The sequence below is a fragment of the Pituophis catenifer genome, unplaced genomic scaffold (assembly GCF_029215685.1).
Source record: "Pituophis catenifer annectens isolate HBS135680 unplaced genomic scaffold, rPitCat1.0.hap2 SCAF_2, whole genome shotgun sequence".
NCBI lineage: Eukaryota > Metazoa > Chordata > Lepidosauria > Squamata > Colubridae > Pituophis > Pituophis catenifer.
In genome coordinates, this window is record NW_027256882.1 from 160,716,870 (window position 1) to 160,738,686 (window position 21,817).

Consider the following 21,817-nt stretch of genomic DNA (forward strand, 5'->3'; position numbering starts at 1 on the left):
ACAACCATGTTGCTAACTTAACAAATGTAATGATTCACTTAACAACTGTGGCAAGAAAAGTCATAAAATGGGGCAAACTCACTTAGCAAGTGTTTCACTTAGCAGCATAAATTTTGAGCTCAGTTGTGGTAGTAACTCAAGGACTATCTGATATATATTTTTCAGAGTTATATACTGTGTTTATTGAAATGGAAAAGGCTTCTTTTTAAGTCGAAGACAATGGTTTAGATCAGGAGTGTCAAACACGCAGCCTGCAGGCCAGATCCAGCCTGCGATAAACTGCAGAATTGGCCCATAGGTTGTCCCGGAGACAGCGAGGGACCGGCCCCTGCCACCCCTGGCCTGGCGATGCCCACCCAGTCAGTCGCGATGACCAGGCCATGCCTCCCCTGGCCCCCCCAATGGCAAACAAAATCCCAACGCAACCCTCAACGGGATCAAGTTTGACACCCCCTTGTTTAGATGGTCCTTCTATGAGCAAAATAGCTCCTTTTATGTGAAGGACTTTTCAAATTCAGGGACTATTTTGCTGGCAGAGAATCGTTAAATAACCACTAATTCCTTCTGCTTACTGTTCCCATTCTCTTTCCTCCCAGATGTGACCAGGAGTTAGGTTTGGGAAGGTTGCACACCCTGTTGAGAAGATTGTCGTGCTGGTTTGCTTATTTGTGGCTTATTTGTGCTTATTATTAGCATGATGTAAGAACCAACATTTGGAAAGCATAGTTGATAGCAGAGAAATGGGCAATTTGAGGTGCTAGCACTGCATGCAGACCCCAGGGATGCCTCTAAATAGACATGGTGAAAAACTTTCCATTTTAAGTTGGGAGATGTATGGAAATTATACTATAAACCCCAAATTATGGTTCATTTAAAAAATTAAAACATGGGAGTGAGGCAATGAAAATCCTAGAAAAGAACAAAAAATGCCAACCTTACCTATCTGTCAATTCTGTCCTCATTTATTTTGCATCACTAGCCCAACCATAGTGTAATTTAGATCCACCACCAGAAGTGCAGCTTCTAAGCGCTTACTAAGCAATTGTCCAACTGGTTTAGAATAATGTAAATTCAGCGAGTTGCATTCAGCAAACCAAAATGTTAAATATGCCATGGCTTAATATATGACCTAGTCACATGTGCACATCTCACTGCATTACATATAAAACCTCAAATATCTTTGTGTTATACATAAAACCATATTTTAGCTCAGAAATGTACAAGTTTTTTTTTCTTGATTGAAAACAAGCCCTCTGCATTCTGAAATGAAATTAATTGGTTCAATTTTAAAATTGGTTCAAAATTGGTTCAATTTTGAATATTTAAAGCATAAATATTCATTTTAAATATATTTAATTTAAAAGTAAATACTGTTAGTCTCACAACTTTTCTCTTTCATCACTTTAAAATTACAATTGTCAGCGTTCCAGAATGAACCAACTCCAATTAAAAACTCCAAGACAATCTTCATCTCAAAATCTTCATTTATTGGAATAGGTATACTGGCACATTTGGTAAAACCCGAATCTGAGAGTTCCAGGTTTTCCCTCAATAAATCAAAACCCCATAGCCAGCCTCTGCACCCATCAGTCCCTCACATGGCCCAATCACCATCTGTCCCAACTTGAGAAACCTCTGCAACCACTCCTCTTCCAATACAGGAGCACCATGACCTTGACCGAAAAGGAGAATGCTATTATGTCTAACAAAGATTGCTCTATCAAATCCCCCCTCCAACTTTCCCAAGCGCAAGAAGATGGCAGCATGGAAGTTTCTGGTGTTAATATGACTTCCAAAGCTGACAACAATTTGAGAACAATTTTCAGAGATTTCTGAGGGCCTTACTTCTGCTTTAAACTCAGGGGGCATTTTACTGATTAATTGATTCATTGGATTTATAATCCCAAAGAACTCAAGGAGCACATACCACAATATTTCACTAAAATATAACTGTGTAAACTGGGATGGGCAGAGGTACGGCGAGTGGTCTCAGTGACCTTCCAGGACTGAGAGTGGACTCAAACCTGGATCTTCCTGGTTCCAGTTTAACTCGGGGCCACACAGATCTCTTTTGAGTACCCTGTTTTCCTGAAAATAAAATTATTATCATCCCCTGATAATAAGCCCAATCGGGCCCAATCGAGCGCATGGCAATAAGGCTAAGCGCTTATTTCAGGGTTCAAAAAAATATAAGACAGGGTCTTAGATTTTGGAAAGTGGTATTGTGCTGTACTAGCTCTCTTCTCTTCTACTCTGCTGTTTTTGATGGAGGGTATGGTTTTGTTAATCATACTTACATTCTCTATCATTAAAAAGTCTATTATGAAAACACAGCCTAATTCTAAAGATCTTTGTTCAGAAATAAGTTCCCTAGTAAATGTGTACAATGGACCATTTAAAGCAGAGAATAACAACTGACTTTAAGAACCCATATGTTGCAGACAACCAGATAGGAAGCTGCTTACAGGACCTGGCCTAATGAGGTGTTCAATTGCATAAGATTGGGTGCTTTTCTTTATGTCCCTATAAATGTCCCCCCCCCAAAAGATATTTTTGATTGGGTGCTCAATCCATAAAGCAAGCTTCCATACATGAATAAAGTCCCATGGACTGTATTTTGGTATCTTCCATACTGTGTTTTTAACAGATGCCTTGTCTCTGTCATACGATATAAATATTGTCTGGGTGTAGCAGAGTTATCCAAGCATCATTTAGTCTGTCCAAATCTAACAGGATAGTAGTGATTGTGAAACAAATACCAAAAATTAGACAGAAGAAGCAAATAAGGTACAAACAGGAGACTCCAATGTAAACAATATCTGCAAAAACAAAAACAAAAAGATTTAATCTGTATGATTGTGTACTTTCCAGTCATTTTAGCAAGAATAAGAGACAAAGCCTTAAGTATGGAGTGAGCCTCACAACTTGCTAAGACTGGCCCATGTAGTATTGAAAAACTGACAACAGTCTTTTCAGTACCTTGGAGAGCACAACATAGTTGAAATTGATCGTGTTCCCTCTGGATGTATTGCCAAATTACCGGTAGTAAGAACCATTTGTATCAAACAAAGATACATACCCTGTTAACAGTTCACTTCCTGCTTAAAGTTAAGAAAAAATAAGAGGAGAGTCTGAAAAAGCCAAAAAATAATGGCAGGTTTACTAAAGAATCTAGAAATGTATTTTTATGCATATGGGTTAAGGTGGTGATGAGGGAAATCCTAGCTTAATTGCAATGAAAGTTAATAAACATCAGTTTAGAGCAGGGGTGAAATGCTACCGGTTTGGACCGGTTCAACCGAACCGGTAGCGATGGCGGCGGGTGGTTCAGAGAACTGGTAGCGATGGCAGCATGAGGCTCTGCCCACCTGCCCAGTCGTTATTACTTCCTGGTTTTAACCAGAAAGTAACCTGTTTTTTACCCTCTGAACATGCACAGAAGGGTTTGCGCATGCGCAGAGGGTCCATGCGTACATGTGACGCGTGTGTGTGTGCGAGCAGACCGAGCGTGTGCGCATGGCATGTGTACTTCCGAACCGGTAGGGAAGGTAAGTAGATTTCACCCCTGGTTTAGAATGATGTGTGAGCCCATGTATGGCTCTAGTTAAATATCTAAATTTCGTTTTCATCAGACTGACAATGGTCTTGCAGTTTGGGGTGCCTTATTTCCATTTTGCAGATGGAGAACTATGTCAACAAGCAGTCTAAGATTTGAATTTATATTATTGGTATTTCAAATATTTGTATAGCCTTGCCTGGCTCCCTCACCTCTGGAAAGTGGAGTTGGAATACTAAAATCTGGCCTCAACTGGGAATTTGGGGGGGGGGGGACCTTTTTGGAAGAAGAAAGCGCCAAGCTACCTACGTAGTACAGTACTGCAGACTACTTCTGCTGACTGCCCATAGTTTGATTCTCACTGGCTCAGGATTGACTCAGCCTTCCATCCTTCCGAGGTGGGTCAAATGAAGACCCAGATTGTTGGGGGCAATATGCTGACTCTGTAAACTGCTTAGAGAGGGCTGTAAAAGCACTGTGAAGCAGTATATAAATCTAAGTGCTATTGCTATCTGAGTCAAGAACCATACCAGAGAGATTTACAGGAGGAATATTTATTTAGACTGTTCTGTTTTTAGTATATCAAATTACAGCCCTGATAGTCAATTCCTATGTCTATTCCTACAGAAATAGGACTTACTAGACATCCTATGATCCATTAGGCCATCATTTCAAATATGTTTCCATACCTAATCAGAGAAATATAATCATCATGGATGGGAACAACTTCTAACTTCTTGCCAGCTTCCCCATTTGACATTGCTTCTGGGAAACTCAGAAATCACTTCTCCTCCTCAACTGATCCATGGAACTGCCTGCCAATTTGCTGAGGGGAAAGGGAACAAGGGAGCCATCAGCCACTGAAAACTACAGTCCCTATCCCCATCCTGGTATGTCCTTAAGGATGATTTCCCTCCAGGGAGGAAGAGGGCTTACCTGCTAAGCACTGGTGCTTCCCAGGCAGCCCAGCCTCACAAAGCAGCCAATCGCCATTCACCTGTTGGGCCTTGTTGCCAGCTGATTGGGCACACCAGTGGGAGCAGAAGTGATTTTTTACTTCCTGCTAGCTTCCCCATTGACTTTGCTTGTGACAAGTTGGCAGGGAACATCAGAAACCTCTCCTCCTCTTCCACAGCTGACTCATGGAACTGTCTGCTAGTGGTAGAGGGAATAAAAGAAGTCAAAGACTACAAGGAAAACTGCATACCCACTCCCCATCCCAGCATATCGCAAAGGGTCCCCTCCCTCCAAGGGGGAAGAGGGCTCATCCATTGACTACAGACACCCCCAGTAAGTCCTACCTCATCAGCAGGCATCCAAATCACTCCCTTGTCCTTTCTTTGCTGCCCACCACTGTTAAAAGATTTCAAATTTCAGCCTTGTCAGGGTGACAATTAATCCCATTCTGCTTTTGGGTAATCGCACCTTGATTTAGAGAGATGGATCGAGACTTTTCCCTTGAAGCATACATAAGAAAATAAACCCGAAGATATGTTTTCTAAGAAAAACTCATTTATTTGTTATAAAGAAAATAAAACATCTCACTAGTCTAATTAGTTACATTTTGGCAATGTTCCTGCTGGCCACCTCTCCTGGCCGGACCTCTCCTGGCAGGAGAACAAAGAAAGTTAGAAGAAAAGTGAACGAATGTAGACATGCGCAGTATCAGTATCATGATAAGAACTTGGCAAGCTACGGTAAGTCTGAAAGTCCAAAAATATGAGCTCATCTGGTAAATACAAAAACGCAGTGACAAGCCTCAGTTCCAAAACAGCCAATTGTTCATCTATCAGGACTTGCTGCCTACCAGTTAGTTATAGGAACTAGAGGAAAAAAGGACAGAGATATGACCTCCCATCTTCCTTGTGCCACATAATCAGTGGGTTTCTGGTAAGTGTAAATGGAAGGTCTGGTAGCACTGAAGCAGCCACAACTTCCCCAAATTTCATTCCCACGGGAATCATGGGTTCCAGCATTCTGTAAGGTAGCCCATTTGAGTTACCTTAGTTCAATAATTTCACACAATTGAAAATCATAAACAAAAAGACACAAGAGCTTTTAGTAATATACTGTTGGGTCATTGTTTCAGAGATATTTCCTTACCAGATTCCTCAATGCCACAATGGCAAAGCTCCTAAGGTACTGGAAAAATTCTTTAAAATTTAAGGAAATATTAAGAGATGTCTCTGCCTTGAAAGTAGCCTATGTTAAACTGTATACTACAGTCAAACATCAGGAGTTGATCACAGGAAATGTTTTATGACATTCTGTATTATGTCATAAAATACTTTATAATGATTTTTATGCGATTAACTTTCGATAAAATTTGCCAAATTTCAATTCCACGGGAGTAATGGATTCTGGATGCATTCTGTAAGTTTCCCCATTTCAGCTACCTTGGTTGAAAATATTTTGCTCTATAATGCACCATTTTGCCCAGTTAAATGTTACAGACAAAGGTTTTGGTGGAACATAGACAGAGTTCAGTGGGAACCTAGTTCAAAATAAGGCTCCATAAAATTATAGTTAATTGGATCCAAATAAAAAGTGGAGTAGAGCAAGGAAATTGTACCAGCTTTGAGAATCTTCTGTCTGGTTCAGCTACTTTATCTGATGTAAGCAGATTCATTGTTACATCATAAACCTATATCACTGTGAAGTCATGAACCTCTTAATCTGAAATTTGTCAAAAATCCAGAGGATACTCATTAGAATTTATCACAGAAGGTTTGAGATTGGACATCTGGATTATGTGGTTTTAGGAAACTCTTATCTCTCTGCTTTTCTTTTGGGTTGGAAATCAACCCATCAATTTTTTGGAGTAGCGTAGCAGATTATTAAAAAGAGTAATTTTGCAAATTAAATGGAATATGCCTAGTTAATACTATTGTAGTTCAATAATAAAAAAACCACTTCATTTCACACTAAGATGAAATAAACTTGTGATATTTTATTGGGGGTGAATTAAATTGCCAAGTGCAGCCAGTCATTGCCCCCAATTAAGAGTGCATCAATTTTATGGGTATGTTTGTGGCATGTGTAGTTGTTTTCTTTTCTTTTCTTTTTTTAAAGATGCATCTTAAAATGGTTGGTGGAATTTTTTTTTCTTTTCCTTTTTTAGTATTGAAATGCTTCTTGATGACATTTTTCCATTTAGCAATCTCTCTGACTCTTCACAATCAATCTCTTCAGCTTAGGTCAAATTCCAGGCTGTACATGTAGAATTATAGCTATTTATTTTTCATATTGGCTTGCATTACCTGGCAAACACCCACCCACATAGAATGTCCTCTGTTTCTATTTCATCTCCTTATTCTCCACTGCTGTTATCTCTTAGGAACCACATAGGGACAATAGGCTTCCTTCAAACAGAAGCCTGGGTACAGTATCTGAATTCTGATGGTAGATATTAAACATGAGATGGTTCTATCATCCACTGCTTCTGTTTTCTAGCTAATGCTTAGCTTTATGGCAACCATATGGCTTTTTGCAAGACAAAGGGACATAGACCGAGTAAAGAAACAGGAGACTGAGATCAGTGGTAGAAATAATATTCCCTGGACACATGTGCCAGACTGCTTTTGATGGCTCTCTTCCCTCCCCCATCCACCCCCATTTTCTCCCTAGCAATAAGCCTCTGTCTGAGCAGATGTGTTCATCAGGACGAATTATGAGGGTGTAAAATGACTTCTTCAGTTTTCTTTTTGATCCTCGCTGATTGACAACTTAAAAAAAAAAAAGGAATCGGCCCCAGAGAATCAGTATGCAGCAAGCTTAGGAAGAAAAAGCAGGGGGAGGGGAAGAATCTATTAGAAATACGCTTTGTTTTGAGTTCTCTGGCACCCAATCATACTTCTAAGCCTTACAAACTGGCAACTAGCAGCTGTCAGCTCTAATCATCCTGCATAATCGACTGAAACCTGCACATCAAGCCGATGGGAAGGGCTGTGGAATGTGCTTGGTTCCCCAGAGTGTTTTGTGAGCCAGAGGCCACAGATGACAAGTGTTTGGGTCCTCAGCAGATCTTACTGAGAAGATCTATTGGGATTTCATTGGAGGCATGGCCTGGCATGAGTTCAGCAATTCTTTACTGAACCCCCAAGTAACTAAAGTAAATTCGGGTAGTCCTCGACTTAGCAACAGTTTGCTTAGTGACAACTGCACTGAAAAAAGTGACTTGTGTTACCGTTTTTCACAATTGCAGGAATCACCTTTGATGGGAAGGTAACAGCGCTCCGTGCACCTTTGGTGTCTAGTCATGCCGGCCACATGACCACGGAAACGTCTTCGAACAGCGCTCGCTCCTCGGCTTAGAAATGGAGATGAGCACCGCCCCTAGAGCCAGAAACGACTAGCACTCGTGTGGGGGAACCATTATCTTTATATACTGGCCTATGCAGCTTCTTCTCTTCTGGCATTTCTCAAAGCCATTGAAACAATCCAACTCCACCTTGCTTTTAACCAAGGCTTAACATATTTTTAAATATTTTTAATTGGTTTGTCATTTTAAACTGGGGCCAAATTAATATATATTCTTTTAATTGTTTTTAATGTTTGTATTGTATGTTTTTATCTGGCTGTACACTGCCCTGAGTCCCTCGGGAGAAGGCACGGTATATAAATTTGAAATAAAATAAAAAAAAAACCAGAATTGATAGCCATCTTGGGTTTACCAATAGAATTGGGTTTTTTCAATACTTTGGCCCCAGGAATCTGTAGATGTTGGCAGGCTGCCCAAATTGTTAAACAAATAAACAAATGGAGTTGATATTTTCAGCATGGGCTCTGGAGATTTGGGACTGTTAAAGTGGGGGTTGGATTCATACTTCACATTAAGCCAAAATAGATGAGACATAAGTAAATTATAGCACTCCAGATGTTATTGAACTATAACTCCCAGCATCCTTCATCATTGACAAAGCTTCCTGAAGATGCTGGAAGTTGTAATCCAAGACTAAGCAGGTGCATCATGCGTTGAATACTACAGATTTAATTAAAAGCAAGAGGATAAGTGGACCTTTTAGTAAGTAAAGAACTCAGAAGAAAAGATCTTAAAAACATTGATCTCCTTTGGGTCTAAGCTTCTTTTTTTTTTAAATGGTAATTAACTTTTTTTTTGAAGGAAAAAAATAAAATAAAAGCAAAGCATTGTATATAAACTGAGCGACGAATAAATAAATAATACATTACTTTGTCTGTGACACTGTTTCACAGCAAATTCTGGCTACAGATTATTAAAGGAAGTTTTGGAAATGGAACTGCCTTATATCATACACCCCTCTCTCTCAATTTGAGTGTCGACTGATCTGGGAACTTGATTTTCACAACAGATAAAATATTTCTTGATGTTTTAATGATTGACTTGTTGAATCTACTGACATAAAATGTAGCAATGATAACCTATTGCTTTCTTGATAACATGGGGCTGACTGCACTGAAAGGCTGTGACATGCTATGCACTGCAGGAAAAGCTATCAAGTGGTTGACTAGGCAGCCATCTTCTTCAATTCATACACACATTGCCAAGACTTTGATGATTCAGTATGTTTTATAGCTCTGTTTAAGCTGTTTAATGTACGGGAACTGCCACTAATCCGGGAAAGATGGACTAGAAACTAGCTACTTCATTCCTATTGGCTAGTAAGAACTCAAGAGTAAATAAGAGGATAATTAGTCCCCTAATGGCAATAGATTGAAGACCTGCATAGGGGGGTGTTTACCTGCCGCTGTTTTATTAGTGAGATTCATATGACCACTGATTTGAAATTGTTTCAGGCTTGTTCTCGAGATTTCCCCCACCACAAAAGGGTCCTCTCTCATTCCTTTGTTTAGATGCCTGCCTGTTGGTTTAAAGTGTGTGATTAACAAATGGGGGGGGGCACTAAACTGGCAGCTGAAATCAAGACCATAATGTATCGAATGGCTCAGTGGTAGTTGATTTGTTTTTCTCGATTAAAAAAAAAAAGAAAGCCCTTGCATGAGATTTCCCCAAAGTATAAGCAGAGATAGAAGTGCTACATCCCCATCAAACTGGTACCAACCCAGCCCTGAAGCCGAGCTGCCAAAACTGAGCTGCAAAACTATGGATGACTGCCAGATGCCCAGAATTTGAGTTTTATAGCAGTGCGTTGCTGCCATTTAGTGAGTGTCTATATTTCTGCAGCACAGATCTAATAGCCCTGCTATAAGGCAAGGTTATGCTGTTTGCCTTGACTGGCAGGATTTTGAGGCAGCGGGCCCAGTTTTTGTGTTTCCGCTTTGCAAAAGGAAAGTTTCCTGGATAAGATAACACCTTACACCTCCTCTCAGTCATACCAATAGTGCTGGATCTGAATTGCTCACTTGCTTGTCTTGTTCCTCTGGGCCTAATCCATAGTTTGGAGGGAGACAGCTGGTGCTGCCCCTTGCTCTTCACTTGCTTGGAGGGGGGGTGATTAGAGAATGGGAGCAAGGAGAAAGAATGCTCTCTAAATATGGGTCTCAACATCAGTCTGACAGTATTAATCCCCATCTCCAGTCCTGTGGGGATGTATTAATGAGTTGCAATTGCCAATTATCTCCGAACAGTTGGCACTTTCCCCACGTCTGGGAGTGTCATTTGGAGATTACACCTCAGAGAGCGTAAAGTCTTGGGGTATTTCTACTTCTTTCGCACCAGAGGATATTTGTCAATGAAAATCAGGCCCAAGAGGAATTCTGAGGCCAAAGGATGTATAAGCAAAGAGAGTGGGTATCTGTAAACAAAAACAGTTTTGGGTATAGTCAGGATAGATATAAGACTGATTAAAAGAGGCAACACCACCCTGTTTTCTGCCCTTTTAAAAATTCACTGAAAAGGCAGTACAGTAAGAAGCTATTTCAGACAAGCCTTGTCAGAGCAGTTAAGCAGCTTCGCTTTTGTGGCTTTACTGATGATTTTGCATTCATTTGGGGGTAGTTCCCTGTCTCAGCTGATATCCTGATGCCAAAATGCAAAATAAGCATTTTTGTTCACTAAGTCTAACCTCAGAACAACTTGAAGTAGACATATCTTTGGCAGTTACGATATGAGCCTATTACACACAAAAATATTCTTCTCAATTGCTAAATACTAGGCCTTCTCCTATCTAAAATGTGCTTACTGGCAATTTTCCACCTCTCTCATTCAGAGGAATAAGCAGTATCTATCTGATGACCATCTGGCAGGGACATTTTTGATCTTCCACCTATCTCCTGCACAGCTTTGTGATATCTGTTTTGGTGGGTCACCTGGTACTTTTCACTGGGTTCGCCTCCAGGTCTAACCCTCAAATCCTCGATGGGCTTTGCCCACATAGAACCAACAAGATACTATGGCAGGGAGTAGGCTCATTACAGACTTATTTTTTGTGAACATTACTTGAGTGAGATGATGTAGACAAGTTCACTGGAATTTAGAGAGCATGTATTGAGCATACTCCCCAAGTGGCTGTTACGAGAAAATTGTCTCTTCTCAACAAAATCGCCATGGTTACAACAATACAGGTAGTCCCTGATTTATTACCATAATTGAGCCCAAAATTTATGTTGCTAACCAGGACAGTTAAGTTAGTTTTGCCCCATTTTACAACCTTTCTTGCCATAGTTAAGTGAATCACTGCAGCTGTTAAATTAGTAACACAGCTGTTAATTGAATCTGATTCCCCATTGACTTTGCTTATCAGAAGGTCCCAAAAGGTGATTATATGACCCCAGGGCACTGCATCTGTCATCAGCATGAGCCAGTTGCCAAGCATCAGAATATTGATCAGGTGACCATGGGAATGCTGCAACAGTCATAAATGTGAAAAAAAGTCATATATCACTGTTTTCAGTGCCATTGTAACTTCGAATGGTCACTATATGAATGGTTGTAAGTCAAGGATTACCTGTACATTTACCAGAAGATGAACAACCCCCCCCCCATATTCTTTCCCAACCCAGTGGGGCCTTTGTGGGATCCCAAATCATTACTGAGTTAAATAAGAGGCAAGAAGATAGTGCTTTGCCCTGCAGTGTCAATATAATACTTGTTCGTTTGAAAAGAAACTTCTAAAGAAATCGTGTGGGACATCTAATCAGCACTAAGAGAGGTAAAGAAGCATGGCTGGCTTGGGAATTCTGGGAGTTGAAGTCCACAAGTCTTAAAGTTGCTAAGGTTGGACACCCTAAAAGGTTTTTGAAACCCCTGTGGGTGCCTCAAAACTTGGAAGGAAAATGGGAAAAAGGCTCTCCAAAAAACTAAATAGAAATGAACTCTGGACTGTGTCCTGATATGAGTCGTAGCCCTTGGTCCTCCATATAAGTGAAAGAGTAGAGATGTATCCTTGCACAGAGAAGAACTGAACCCTACAAAGGTTAAAGGTAAAGGTTTCCCTGTCCAGTTGTGTCTGACTCTAAGGTGCTCATCTCCATTTCTTAGTCGAGGGAGCCAGCGTCTAAAGACATTTTCATGTGGCCAGCATGGCTATATGGCAGGACCCACAGGGCCGGCCTGGAAATATGAAAGAACCAGCCCATGGTGCCTCTGCCGGCTAAAACAGGCCATGTGTGCCAGTGGTGGGTTGCTACCGATTCGCCCTGGATCAGGCAAACCGATAGTGGCGGTGGCAGGAGGCTCCACCCACCGCCTGGACGTCTTTGTGCAGGCACGCGCACGCCCGCAAGCGAACTGGCAGCGGCCAAAATTGAAATCCACTACTGGTGTGTGGCCCCCCCATGGCTTGTTTTGGCCGGCAGGGTGCTGCAGGAGGTGTCCATCCTGTGTCCGTCCCCCCACCCCAGCCCACGGAGAACTATAATGCTGAACCAGCCCTTGAAGAAATCCAGTTTGACATCCCTGCTATATGCCAAAGGTGCATGGAACGTTGTTACTTTCCCACTGAGCAATCTACTCACATTTTCATGCTTTCGAACTGCTAGGTGGGCAGGAGCCTGAGCAGGAACGGGAGCTTACCCCGTTGCGCGGCTAGGGCATAGCTATCTAGAACATCCACTAACTTCTCTTCCATTTAATTATTCCTGTTCATACTAGTGGAAATGCCATTTGAGGTGCCCTGGATTGGAAAATACAGGGAGCCAAGCATGGGTTTGCATAGAAATTTATTGTCATGGTGATCTAAAATTATAAACGGCGTTCCAGCTTTGCACAAGCCTACTGAGCAATATTCGTTTCACAGCCAAAAAAGGAAGAAACAAAGGGTGAGAGAGTGGAGGAGGGTGGCCACGTGAATTGTCCCCATCACAGCCTACCTTTTTGCCCGTTTGAGTTCAGGTTTTGACACGGCATCCCCAGAAGGGAGAATATTGCAACTTTGAGAGGAGTGTTGGATGGAGAAAGCTGCCAGCCTCCCTGTCCACTCTGCCTGCTCTTCACTTACCTCATAATCTGAGAGAACAATGTCAGCCCCTAGCAGTCCCTCCAAAGAGAGACCCATGATTGAGTAGGAACTTTCCTTTGTAAGAGAATTATATATGGACTTTAGGGCAGCTGTGACAGTGGATGATGCTTTCTTTATACACATACTTAATGTTGCTACATTGCTACCAGGAGCTTCAATCACAATTTCTCATCTATCTCTTGGCCCCATCAACAGAATAACTATATTCAGCCTGAGTCAGGGGTGAAATCTAAATTTTTTTGCTACCGGTTCTATGGGCGGGGCTTAATTAGTGGGCAGGGCTCAGTGGTAAGGTGACTGGGTGGGCGTGGCCAAGTCAATGTCACTTCTTTGCCCTTTTTTAACCTACAAAATACAACACAACACAACTGGCTCACCCACAATGTAAAAGCAGCTGTGCTAGACTCAAAATGGCCCCGCAACAAGCGGGAACCTCACACAGCCACAAAAAGCCCAAAAAAACAACTTTCACACTTTACACACACACAACACAACACAACACAACACAACTGGCTCACCCATAATGTAAAAGCAGCTGTGCTAGACCCAAAATGGCCCCTGCAACAAGCAGGAACCTCACACAGCCACAAAAAGCCCAAAAAACCAACTTTCACACTTTACATACACAAAATTTCACATACAGCTTTGTGAGATTCTGTATGTTTGTGTAGTTAGAGTGAAACACTACAGAAACACACCAAATCTCAGAAAGCTGTGCAAATATTATTTTATTTTAATTTATTTTTATTTTTATATAAAAGCAGCTAAATTTAAAACTTCCTAAACTTTAAATGGCTAGGTCTAAAAAAAGAACAACTAAAAAAAAACCCAATTAACTATTTTTTTTAAAGCTCCCAAAGGGGAAAAAAACTTACCCAATAGAACAGAGATCTCCAACCTTGGCAACTTTAAGACTTGTGGACTTCAACTCCCAGAATTCCTCAGCCAGCTTTGCTGGGAGTTGAAGTCCACAAGTCTAGGCAGGAAGGCAGGCAGGCAGAAAGAGCTGCTCACCGATGAGCTTGATTGCAGGCAGGGAGATTCAGTTGCTTGCTGATGCATGGATTCCGATCGTCATGCGATCAGCAGCTAAGGTAAGCAAGTTGGAGGCTGTGGGGGGGGAGAGAAAAAAAGAAACTTTTTTTCTTTTACATGGCTCTGGCGATCCAAGCTGAGTTGCCTCATTAGCAGGCAACTCAGCTGGGATGGTCAGAGCTTGGCTGGTCAGAGCCATTTAAAAAGAAAAAAAGTTTCTTCGGGGGGCTCAGCTGGGCATGGGGGGCGGGGGCAGGGATTTTTGCTACCGGTTCTCCGAAGTGCCCGCCAACATCGCTACCTACTCGCCCGAGCCGGTCCGAACAGGAGCATTTCACCCCTGGCCTGAGTGGTAGTTTTTTGTATAGTAAGATGAAATGTATTTAATGGAGGAACAGGGTACTTTAAAGTATTTAAACCAAATAAGAATTATGCAAATGAAATTTACTGGTTTGAAGCAACATTAAAAAGATGATGGAACATGTGGAGATGCCTAAATTAACCTCTCTGATTAGAGGGGGGGAAAAACAATAACTATGTTTATGGCTGACTGGAAAGCCCTTATAGACTTTTAGGATAAAACAGGGGGGGAAAATGCATGTATGGTTTTGGGGTTTGATGGTTAGAAAAAATCTGGATAATAGAGTGAATTCTCTTTTGTAATCATAGAGCAGGGATCAGCAACCCATGGCTCTGGAGACTCGTGGCTCTTTCATCCCTCTGCTGTGGCTCCCTGTTGCTGGTCAGCTCCACAATTGATAGGGGTTTCGATTAGGACAGGTAGAGGAAAAAAGATGCCGCGCTAGGTGGAGTCTCTATGGTGGGGGAACCAGACTTCCGGTCAGCAGAGGAAAAAGGATGTCGCGCTAGGAGGAGACTATGATGGGGGAACCGGACTTCCGGTTGGCTCCAGAATTGAATGGGGGCTTCCGGTTAGGACCTTTGTGGCTCTTTGAGTGTTTAAGGTTGCCGACCCCTGTCATAGAATAAGAGATAATTTTGTAATTGTACTTCTATTTGCTGCAAAGGAAATCAGAAGCTTTTTTCTGTTTCTTTTTATTCTTTCTTTCTGCAGTTCTTCCTTCCTTCCTTCCTTCCTTCCTTCCTTCCTTCCTTCCTTCCTTCCTTCCTTCCTTCCTTTCCTTTCCTTTCTTTCTTTGCTGCTTTTACTCTTTATTAGTTTGTAAAACTTTCAATAAAAAAGAATTTTAACAAAATGAAGCAACATTAAAAATGGAAGGCTACCAAGGCTTTAAAATTGGGATTACCAAATTGCACTGTTTGCTTTCAGAGGAAAAGCAACATGGCTGGTAGAGCTGAAATCTTTACTAGTCAAAAAATGGGAGGGTATGGCTGCCAGCAGATAAACAATTATGATCAAGAATAAGCTGTCATCAGTCAGTGCCTGTATATATTCAGCTTTCTCCAAACTTGTGGGCACCAAGAGGTATTAGCCTCTCATAAGCTGTAGCCAGTAAGATCAATGGTACTGATGGCTAGGAATAATGAAAGTACAAATCCACAATCAAGTGTAGGAAAGTTACATTAAGGAAGGGTGTGGATATGTGTTATCATCATATTCGGAAGGAGCGAGAGGCTTCAACTCGAGTGCAAAATTGCATTCTATCATATCCTTTTTCAAAGTCAAGTCATTTTGGAGTCAAGCTTGACTCTTGTTGAGCTACATACATGCAGTTTCCTTGGTAAACATGGGAAGCAGTTTGCAGTTGCCTTATTTCAGGGTGTTGTTCGGACTTCTAACTTTAGCTCACAGCCCTGGATGGCCCCATCCAGGTACTAACCAGAGTCAACCCTCCTTAGCTTTCTGTTGATCAGCCAAAATCAACAAGGTACACAACCTAACTGGACTCTCCTTTTACTGGGCCCGCCAAATAATTTGGTGGGTCAATAAGCTAGTAAAAGAAAAAGGCACTTTTGTTGTTGGTATTGGTGTTAAAAAGGGACACTTGACCTGCTAGTGGGTGTTAAGTAGACAGGTCAAATTTGGAGGGGGTTACATTGCTTCTGAATAAGTAGTAAGTGATGCCCTTTGGGGTTCTGTAGCAAAAGACCAGCAGGGTCTGCACTCCTTGTCCCCTTTTCTTTTTGGTTACCTTGGTGATATGCAGGGAGCTGTTGCTAAGCAACAGTTTCAAGTTAACACACAGGGAGAGCAAGAAAAGGCTTTAGCTGTGTTTTTGTGTATGGCCGTCTGCATTTACCTTGATGCTCAGATGCACAAGGTAAGGGCAGTTCAGTCAGAGAACCTTAAAAACCAGGATTCAAATATAGAGAAACTGAAGGAGAAGAAAGCTTTCCCTACTTTCTCCACCCCAGTATGTAAGGACATACTGGTTTTAAAAGGGAATAATCGGTTCATATATTACAAATTGTTCTAATATTCCTTACAAGCAGTAATGTTTTGAATGTGCGCTGGCTTGTAGTCATTTCTATTACCATAGCAACTTTCCACGTCGTCGTCGTCCCCCCACAGAAAGTATCCCTCAGAATCCTGGTTTTAAGGTTGTTGGTTTGTCAATGTAGGTCCTTCATAAACATTCACATGTCCAATATAACGGTAACCAAACCCATCTTCACAGGAGACCACCGACAATAGCCAACTATTTTAATGCCAGAAATAACTCATTAGAAGCAATATTTTGTACACGGCGGACAGGGCTGGAATAAGGTTTCAGTTTTTATTCAAGCCATTCAGTGAACTCATACTTGTCTTAGCTTTAATCCAAACCCACTAGATTACCTCAGGAATTTGGAAAGTATTGGATGTACGTTCCATGTATTTGGGTTTATAGTGCTATGTTCAAGTAAGAGATTTCCTTTGCTTGACAGCTCAACTTCTTTCTGATCAGGCCTGCTTTGAACTTCTCCTGTTTCAGGTCTCATATTGAAGTTAGTTCTTGCCAGCTAGGATGGATGTGATTGCAAGTCAACTTGGTGCCAATCACACTTTTTCCTTTTGTAATTTAGGCATTCAGTACATTCTCATGAGAATTCACATAGAACCCTCGGACAAACATAGATTACAGTCCGGGTCTGCTGTTCCCATTTCTCCAACACAATAGCAATAGCACTTAGACTTATATACCACTTCACAGTGCTTTACAGCCCTCTCTAAGCAGTTTACAGAGTCAGACTATTGTCCCCAATAACAATCTGGGTCCTCATTTTACCAACCTTGAAAGGAGAGAAAGCTGAGTCAACCTTGAGTGGTCAAAATCAAACTGCCGAACTGCCGGCAGCTGGCAGTCAGCAGAATTAGCCTGCAGTACTGCATTCTAACCACTGCGCCACCACACTTCAATTACCAATATATTGTCCAGTGTGCTTATTTTTCAGGCTAGTGGTCTTCTCAATTCCAAGCATGCTCAAAATCTTGGCACATTAATGTTTAGAAATAAGGACAGCGCGGTCTGAAAATAAATACAAATGACCACTTAGCCCAGAGTGCACATAACTACAACTGACAGAATGATGGCAAGAATGATAATTGGTTTTTAAAATGTCTGGGAAGTGAACTTCAATGACCTCAGTGGCTGCAGTAGACTCTTCAAAGTGTATTTTGCATACAGAGAACTCTGCAGGTGAGGCTGGTCTACTTCCATTGCTGGGCATCTTACAGGAATATGCAAATAGCAGAGCCATGTTACACAAATGTTTCAATGAGTCTGGAAAAGAGCATAGATGCACGCAAGCATCCATGGTTACATGATGGAATTTTGCTCATTGGTTCATGTATTTTAAATCTCTTAACGTCTGCTGCCCTCCAGATGTTCTAAACGCTATCATTTCTACATCTTTTACAATTAGCCACGTTGGCTATAGCTAATAGGATTTGACATCTGAATTATCTGAATCAAATTGCTTACCTTGACAGACGAGAAAACATAAATCTACATGTTCGGTGCTGATAGGCAGACCAATGTCTGCATGCTTTTTTTTCTTCATTCTGTTACTAATTTCTAAAAAGAGTGATATTGGAAGAAGAAAATTCTGTTTGGGAGCCTATGTTGTCTGACTTCTAATCCTTCTGCAGATTTGTTTTAGTGAGGAAAAATATTTTATGTATGCTCAGAGACTTCCTCTTCAAGCTTAAACAATTTAAGGGACACAAATGTAGTACTATGATCTGCTTAATTTTAGACATTTATCTGGTTTGTTCCCCCTTCTATGCATGACAACGTTTCTCTTTGATTTGCTTATATATCTATTGCCTCTTTATCTCTCCTCATACCATCTCTTGCTCCGCATAAATGTCAGAATTGGCAAAGATCTTTCCTTCCACCCCCAAGTAACTGAATGCTTTGGAAATTGGTAAAGCTAAACCTTGGCCACCAACAATGAAGTAATTACCCAGACTTGTTTCTCAGCAGCTTTTCCAAGGTATTGACACAAACACCTGCCTGTAGTTTCACTTTGTGCATTCCCTGCCACTCAAACCTCTTCTTGAGAGGACACTTTCTGCCCTGTTGAGTGCATCCTTTTTCTCTGACACTTGTCCCAAAAACACTGGAAGGGGGTTGCGGACCCAGTCGCAGCTGCCTTTCCTGTTCTTTCTGGCCGGCTGAAAGTAGCACAAAGAACCGACTGTTGTGCATGGGAGAGCTGAAGGGTTGAATGGGTTGTCCTTGCAGAGCAGCTGATGGGATATGAGGAGAAGGACCCCATTGCTGTGTTTCTCTTTAGCATTCCTGCCATCACACTGAGCCCACAATCAAGTATTTGGTCCTGAATTTCCTTTTCTGCTAAGGGGGCTGAAAATGAGGATCTCGTGAAGATGTTATTTGACTCTGTGTGGAGATCAAGAGGGAATGGCCTGTCTCGTTGGGTGGGTGTTGATGGGAACGTAGTGTCCCAAGTCTGAACTGCGAGCCAGCATAGTTCAAATTAAAATTGTGTTTTACGGTGATTGGGATCTTGCTGTGTGAGTGCTGACAAACACTGAAGCATCTTCTACCTGCAGTGTGGGAACAGCCACAGCTGCCTCACACAGCTGTTGCAGGAACTGTAGAATTATACTTAACTATTTATTATTAATGTATATCTCTTTTTTCCTTTCCTTTTTTCCTTTTAGAGGCTGTGGCAAATAGCCAAGAATGGACTCTTAGCCGCTCTATCCCTGAGCTACGCTTGGTAAGTTTGTTCTCCTTTGTTCCTAGTTTCTATCTGACTCATGGCGCCACATGTTTATTCCTTAAACTGCAGCTCTTCAGGACAAGAATCTGTCCTCTGAGGTTTTTGTAAATGACCAGTCAACTTGATGGAGCTAATTCACAGATAGGACTCTGTGACCCTTTTGGAAGTTGACCTACAACTTCCAGAAAACCTAGCCAACAAGGGCAATAGTGAGGACTGCTGGGAGTTGTATTTCAACAAGCATCTAGTGAGCTACAGATTCTCCAAACTTGGCTAAGGAAGTGACACAAAACATTATCTGTATCTCTCGATCATCTATCCAACTCTGTCTCTAATTATCATCTATCTTTATCTATCATCTATCTGTCTATCATGCAGGTTTTCTAACATTACATAAATGCTGTCCTAATACTGATGTTAATACAGGTTGTCCTCAGCTCACACCATTCGTTTACTGACTGTTCAAAGTTATATATAGCAGCACTGAAAAAGGTGACCTTTGACTATTTTTCACATGACTTGCAGCATCCCCATCGTCACATGATGAAAATTTGGACGTTTGGCAACTGGCATGTATTTTTTATGATGGTTGCAGTATCCCAGGGTCACCTTTTGTGAACTTCTGACAAGCAAAGTTAATGGGGAAGCCAGATTCACTTAACAACCTTACTAACTTAACAACTGCAGTGATTCACTTAACAACTGTGACAAGGAAGGTCGTAAAATAACTCACTTAATAACTTAGCTTAGCAATGGAAAATTTGAGCTCAATCGTGGTCGTAAGTTGAGGACTACCTGTAATTAAGTCTGAAGTAATTGATATATGATAGTACATTTGGAGCTGGTTTGACCTCAGAAAAGAGTGATGGAATGAGTGGGCAGGTGAGTGAATAGCAAGCATTGTTTCATCTTCACCTTTCTGTTCCCTGGTCTGCTGCTTATCACTAAGATTGATACTTAGGCTTCCAACAGTTTTCCACAAATATCCTTGGTTCCCACAGCTTATTAAAATATGCTTTACAATGCATATGAGAATGGAAATATTGTGAATATCAATAACAAGTAACAGCCAGTTTGGTGTAGTGGTTTAGGCATCAGGATAGAAACCAGAAAACTTTTGATTTTTAATCCTGCCTTAATGTGAATGCTGGCTGGGTGAGTTTGTGCCAGTCACTCTCTCTGCACTTATCTCACCTCAAAAGGTTGTTGTTGTGGGGAAAATAGGAAGAGGAAAGAGTATGAGATATGTTCACCACCTTGAGTTATTTATAAAAATAATAAAGGCAGAATTAAAAAATATCTAATCTAACAACAACACTGACCAGAATAAAAAAAAATGCCTCTCCTCTTCAGGGGATCCTATCATAAGGGGAATTATCACTCTTGAGAACTGCAGACTTGGTGATGAACCATTATTTGGGGGTGAAGAGTAAAGTACCTGGGTGGTGAGGATAACAGATTCTAAAGCACCATGCTTTCACCTCACACCACTCATTGGAATTGGACCACAGCTCCTGTCACTCCCAGCCAGCATATAGCTAGAAGCCCTACCCATGCTGGCTAGCAGTTGGATGGAAGTTGTCCTCCAATGACTCAATGGAGAGCATCAAAGTTGAGAAAAATGCTGCCTTAACAGTTCCAGAAAGCCAAGGACGGTGAGTTTCATCCTGAAATGACTTGTGCTTTTCAACCTCCACAGGGTGTCCTTGGGACCATCAAGAGTGGCAAATCAGCCCTGGTTCACCGCTACTTAACCGGATCCTACTTGGGCCTTGAACCTGCAGAAGGTGAGCTCCTTCCTTCCCTCTTCCCCAAACTGAAGCATCTTCTCTGTAGCCAAGCTTTCATTCGACACTTTGGGGTTTTTCTTTTCCTCACAAAGCTGAAACACTGGAAAGCCCAAAGGGGACAGAAGGGCTGTGTGAATGGAGAAAAATAATTTATTGTATTTAGATATGTAATGTAAAAAGTTAGAGAAAGCCTGCAGGACTTCTGGAATCTTTCCCGCTTACTTAATAGCGGTAGAACTCTGGGTCACATAACTAGGAAGGAGGAGGGCTTGGAATAGTTCCATAGAGATAGATGCTCCCAGGGATTTTTTTTCCCCCACTCCACATCTTTTGCCTGATTCTGGCCCAATTTTTAACTTAATCTTTCTTTTGCTGACTTTTCCCCTTTGTTCAGGTTTGGTTCCATTCTGTTCTTTTGGGGAGAGTATTTCTGCTGGCAGGCAAGCAGGCACATAGAGTTCTGAATCTCTTTACATGGTTTCCTCCAAATAGTTCATTAGGTTGGAAAGAATAAAAAGGGGGACAGCCAGCTTCCTTTTCATCCTCAGCCATAATCGCTCAGAGGGTGACTTGGGATAATTTATATCAGCCCACCCTTTCCAAGTTGGGGCCGCGGGGGGGCGGGGGGGCGGAGAGAGTGGAATTGAGGAGGGTGCTGTATGCTTCTTGCCTTGTGCTCTCAAAGGAAAGAGTTGATATAAATCTAATAAATCAATTCATGCATAAATACTTTGCCTTCTATTTTTCAGGGGGCCAGTTCAAGAAAGAGGTCATGGTGGATGGTCAGAGCCATCTTTTGCTGATTCGAGAGGAAGCTGGGCCACCAGATGCTAAGGTATGACTCCCTTGTTGGCCCAAAGCTTGCAGACGGCCGAGACCTAGAG

At 41.6% G+C, this 21,817-nt stretch overlaps 1 protein-coding gene across 1 annotated transcript in view; it reads left to right on the forward strand.

Annotated features, from left to right (window-relative positions):
• Nucleotides 1-21,817, forward strand: part of AGAP2 (ArfGAP with GTPase domain, ankyrin repeat and PH domain 2) — a 181,018-nt gene that overhangs the window by 122,211 nt on the left and 36,990 nt on the right. The window contains exons 2-4 of the mRNA XM_070937911.1: nucleotides 19,082-19,140; nucleotides 20,843-20,930; nucleotides 21,683-21,768. Coding sequence (XP_070794012.1) covers nucleotides 19,082-19,140; nucleotides 20,843-20,930; nucleotides 21,683-21,768 — 233 coding nt within the window. The remainder of the gene's footprint in view (nucleotides 1-19,081; nucleotides 19,141-20,842; nucleotides 20,931-21,682; nucleotides 21,769-21,817) is intronic.